Source organism: Lactuca sativa, chromosome 2 (genome assembly GCF_002870075.4).
Source record: "Lactuca sativa cultivar Salinas chromosome 2, Lsat_Salinas_v11, whole genome shotgun sequence".
In the NCBI taxonomy this organism is placed as follows: Eukaryota; Viridiplantae; Streptophyta; class Magnoliopsida; order Asterales; family Asteraceae; genus Lactuca; species Lactuca sativa.
Window position 1 is genome coordinate 212,942,277 of NC_056624.2, and position 5,580 is coordinate 212,947,856.

Here is a 5,580-nt window from a genome sequence, read left to right on the forward strand (position 1 = left end):
AATCGTTCTAGAAACTTGAACATTCTGGGAACCTCTTACTCGAGGCTCGCCACTCACGACTCACTCACTCGGTCAGGCTTACATGGGCAATGACGGCTACGGCTACCCACTATTTTCACCTTCATACCATTATTCTGCATATTTTGCACTTTATCCCCCTATTTAATTACTACTTTTCCTTTTCCGTCCCCACACGCATCCCACTTGTCTTCAAACTTCAACTCTCCAGTTCCGTGTCTAATAAGTAACTAAAGTCGCTTTCGTCATTCACACACTTTGGTCAAACTAAATTAAGTCAACACTTGTCACCTATAAATACCATCTCCCACAATCAACTCTTCACTCCATTCATTCTTTCACATTTTTCCATTCGCTTCCAAAACTCTACTTTTCGTCTCAATAGTTTTACATTAATACCCCTCATCAACTTTTCTCATAATCCCATTTCGAGGGTTAATTTGTAATTAACTAAAACCGATATACTATGGTGTGTTTACCGATGAAGAGATCAAGAGATCAGGATGCACTGACAAGCATGGCGAACTACTTGATGATTCTATCGAGGGGAACCACAAGCACTGAATCTTACGATGTTAATACAGTTAACAGAGTCTTTGAATGCAAGACATGTAATCGTCAGTTCCCATCTTTTCAAGCACTTGGTGGACATAGGGCTAGCCATAAGAAGCCAAGGCTAGATGGCGATATGACAGGTCATCATGACGCCATTGTTTTGGGTAAGCCGAAAGCTCATAAGTGTTCGATTTGTGGGCTTGAGTTTGCCATCGGACAAGCGTTGGGCGGGCATATGAGGCGGCATAGGGCGGCTACGACGACTGAGAATCACTCTCCTCTGCCGCTAGATCTGTCGCCGGCGCCGATGGTAAAGAAGGTGAATCTTAGAAGGGTTTTTAGTTTGGATTTGAACTTGACACCATTAGAGAATGATTCTGGGTTTAGGGTTGATGATGAGAAGGTGACTCCGATCACGGTTGACTTCTTCTTATGATGTATTATTGTTGAGATATTATCTTTTTTTGACTTGCGGATTTAGAATAGGAATTTTATTTTATTTTTTATTTTATGTGGGAGAGGTTTTTTCTTATTTTAATTATTAAAATGTATTTATGCACGAATACACACGATCATTACCATATATATGATTTATTTTAGTGAAGAAATGATTGAAATGTTTGTATAATTATATTACCTTGTAAAATGAAATTACCATACCTTATAAGTTATAAGTTAAATTAACATAATAATAACAATAATCCCATACGTTTAAAAATATTGACTTTAACTCTTGCATCTTCAACAAAACAAAATAATAACAATAATCCCATACGTTTAAAAATATTGACTTTAACTCTTGCATCTTCAACAAAACAAAGGGCAAAAGAACAAGGGAAGATACAGGATTTAGAGGCTGAAAGAATAGGCCGAAAACCAAGCCGTGAAAAAGGAAGGAGTTTTCCGATCCAAATTATGTTATGGATATTTATTTTTGAGATAAGGAGAATTAAAGATACTGTCTGAGATCCGTGTAATACACAGATTAATTTAAAAAAAAAAATTAAACATTAAACTAAAGTGTAAACAAAAAATATTTTTTAAGGTACACCTTTAAATAAGAAAAGAAAAATGTATTTATTGCAATTTAATATTATATATGATATTTAATACTTTATATATATATATATATATATATATATATATATATATATATATATATATATATATATATATATATATATATATATAAATAAGTATATGAATTTAATTTTAAAAATTGAAATAAATCAAAAATTGACAGGTGGATAATATTTATTTCAAAAATACCATACAAAATGACAAGTGTTAAAACTAATGAGAGATTGACATGTGGCAAAAAAAAAAACTTTCATTTATTAAGGAGGATTCTTAACATAAATTATTTCTGTATATTTTAAATAGAGCATGGATATAATTATAAAATTTTCTGTTCGGGTAAACCTTATATACTAAATAAAATACCAAACAAAAGATGAACTATATAATATGAATCGTCAATTTCCCGAACTAAAAGTCTAAACCCATACTGGGTACATAACTACTACTCCACATAAATATATTAAACGTGGGAATTTGGTGCAGCGAAAATTGGTGAGCATGTTGATAGTCTTGTTTGGGTAACACCTACACACTAACTGTGATATTAACATTTCTCGGTTGCAAATTTGAAAAGAGACATCAATGGGATGGTGAATGGTGAAAAGGGCTACAAAAGGCTAGACACAAGATTTACTTTTATCTTTTGTTACAACTACTTTGCATTATATTTTATTCTCTTTTGTCCATATGATGTATTTGATATTGGTTCTATTTGCAAAGCCGTCTTGCCTTCTATAAAGATTAATGGTCATGTTGATGGATTTTTTTTGATGGTAAAAAAAACGTGGGAATTTAAACTAACGATTTTTTTTTTTCTGGATAATAAATAAGGTTTGTGCCTTTGTGGACTTTTTTTAAAAATTATTTTCCTCATTAACAGCCCAACGTGTTAAAATTTTTCATTAAGATTTTATAATTTCTAACATTTTGTTCTATTTGAAAAAGGAACTGATTTGTATACAACACTTTTTCTCTGTACAAAATAATTTATGTTTTAAAGTGTTGTATTGTACAACTCTATAATACATGAATTGTTGTGTATGACAAAAAATTATTGTATACGAATCACTTTCCATTTGAAAAACACGGAGATGGATTGTAAGTGTAACCCCGTCATATGATTGTACCTTGTTTTATAAATAGTTTTTAAATTTAGTTGAAAATATCTGTTTATAATTGTGGATATCAAAAATCAAAACTCATTTTCTTAAAAAAATTAAAGCTCAAAGGGCAAGAGAACAACTTAAGCCTTCCGGAACATACATAGCAAGCCATTCGGGCTGATGAGGTGGCAGCAGTGACGGAACTACATGGGGCGTTGGGATACTACAGCATCCCAAAAAAATTATTATATATATAATAAATTATTTGTAAACATCATCTAAGTTATTGTATCCCCAACTAAAAGAGTTGTATCATGTTTTAAATATTATCAGTGTTTGCTCCTCGTATCAAAATATATGGCTCCATCACTGGGTGGCAGCTCACCATATTTATGAACACCATCCATATCCAATGTGGTGGTTTGTGATATGGTTGAATATGGTCATCAACATAATTGAATACAACCATCATTTTCTTTCTCTTTATATATCTCTTAACCTTTTAATTAATTAAAAAAAATTATTTAAGTAATGAAAATTTTTGAGAGAAATGTAGTGGGGTGAGTATATCAAACTCATGTGGTGATGAGATAGCGGTGACATGACACCTTTGAGTTCATAGACACATATAAAAGCTTATGTCTAACTCTTATGATGAGATTCTAAGGCTCAAGGAAATTGTGTCATACTTTATCATTTTATCACTATCGTGTAGGCCACGCATCAATGTTTACCATAAAAGTGTGGTTTTATATCAAATCCAAGGAGTGGTGCTACATTTATTTAAAAGTAAAAAAGAAATATATATATATATATATATATATATATATATATATATATATATATATATATATATATATATATATATATATATATATATATATATATATATATATATATATATATAATCATTTGGAATTCTTTCTTCTTTATTGACTTTTTTTTAAAGGTTTAAAAGTTCAATACATATCGATTGAAGGTAAACGGGCAACAAGCTGCGCCGCTAGTCCTTTCTGGATGGTCAATGGTCATGTGGGTGGAAAGTACAACAAAGGAGCGCAGCCACTAAGTGTCACATTGTGGTCTCTACCGCACCAAAACCACAGTAAGGGGGCGATATTCCAAACTAAGATGGCAAGAGAGTGCACCCTCTACAACATCCACTCCCCCATGCCTAATGGTTTGTTGGTGATTTTATATCACCAAATATATTTTAGTGTAATGAATTTAATAAGTGTTTCAAGAATAATGTTTTAGTTATAATACAAGTTAGAAAGTGTGGGAGTGCACACTTGTATTTACTAAACATTGTTAGAACAGTACAAGGACTAATTTGTCATTCTTGAAAAATGCAAATTCATGGACTAATTTGTTTTTTCTCAAAGATGCAAACTGTTCTGATTTATCCGTTGAGTGGATAAATCCGGGAAAATAACGACTTCTTTGAAACACAGAAAAACAGGAAACGCTTTCTTCTTCATATTCTTCTCAAAATTGATTCTGATTTTGTGCCTAAAATCATAATTGTAACATCAGAAATTATCCCAATTTGGATTTCGTGATACCCAAAACATATATGGTCGAAATATCAAACAAGGAAAGTGTTAACACGATTCCTGTTTGTGATCCAGATTTCCAATAACCCTATTTCGTTTTTCCCCAATATGGTTGAGAAGCGGAATTTCACATAGAAGACATATGGTTTAAACATTTGCACACCCAAAATATTACTACTTTTCTACGATTGACCTCTTATGTAGGCCATGAGACGGGTTAACCCAGGCCGTAGAGATGGTGCAATTTATTATTTTTTATAAAAATCGGATTTTTGGTTTTTCCGAAATCTTACAATCTAAGATAAAAGGTTTTGAACAAGATTGATTCATTTATTATTGTAAATTGTAAACAGTAAATTGTAAATATAATAAGACCATACTAAACTAGCTTCGTGTTTTTGTTTAGTTGACTTCTGGTTGCTAAACTTTTGGGTTTCAGTTTAAAGATTTAGATGCTATTGTAATTTGATAATTATAGCAATTCTTAGTAATAATTGTTTTATTACGAAAATTTTATAGTTGCGTCTTTCTCAGGTAACATACTCACATACGTCATATATGTAGGCATGCTTTCGGCCATTCAATTATTCTAATACACCCTTTGAGGCCCAAAATAGGCCAGTTCTTACTTGTGAGACCATGCTAAACTTCATTTTTTGGTTCTACTTTCTAAAATGTAAATAGAATAAAAATGGTACAATACTCAGATCTTTAGACATTTAAATAGTAACTAAAAATTTGATCTTCGGATTAAAGAATTGGTGCCTAAATTATAATAACTCGTTTTTTTAACGATAAAAAATTTATAAAATGGCAAATACCAATTATATTTTCACACGTTTTTTTTTTTGAGAAAAGCCCTATTATTTTTTTTGGTTGGCCGCCACAAATAAGACATAGAGTTACTATTCTTACGCATTTAACGATTTTTATGGTTAACTCTGTTAATTGTTTTGCAAAATCAGTTCTAAAAGTTCAAATTTAGTCCTTATATTTTGCAAAAATTTATACAACATGTCCAAAACTCGGTTTTATATTTTTTGAACTTCTTTATTTTTATTTATTTATTTTATTTTTTAATCAAAGCTAAACTTAATTTTATAATTTTTTATTTTTTTCGATTTTTTTGTTTTTTTTATATATATTTTGTATTTTTTAACTTTTTTTTTTGTTTTTTTGTTTTTTATATTTATTTATTTTTCATTTATTTTTTGTTTTTCTTTATTTTCATTTTTTTCGTTTTTTCTTTATTTTCGTTTTTTTGTTTT

The 5,580-nt window shown here is 30.4% G+C and overlaps 1 protein-coding gene across 1 annotated transcript; it reads left to right on the top strand.

Annotated features, from left to right (window-relative positions):
* The first annotated feature begins 331 nt into the window (after positions 1 to 331).
* Positions 332 to 1,204, top strand: LOC111912253 (zinc finger protein ZAT12). Its single transcript, XM_023907975.3, has one exon. It carries the CDS (start codon positions 485 to 487, stop codon positions 1,007 to 1,009), a length of 525 nt encoding a protein of 174 aa, XP_023763743.1. The 5' UTR covers positions 332 to 484; the 3' UTR covers positions 1,010 to 1,204.
* The last annotated feature ends 4,376 nt before the right edge of the window (positions 1,205 to 5,580 follow it).

Excerpts from the sequence above, each read along its gene's own strand:
- LOC111912253 (XM_023907975.3), top strand. The coding sequence starts at position 485 with ATGGTGTGTTTACCGATGAAGAGATCAAGAGATCAGGATGCACTGACA.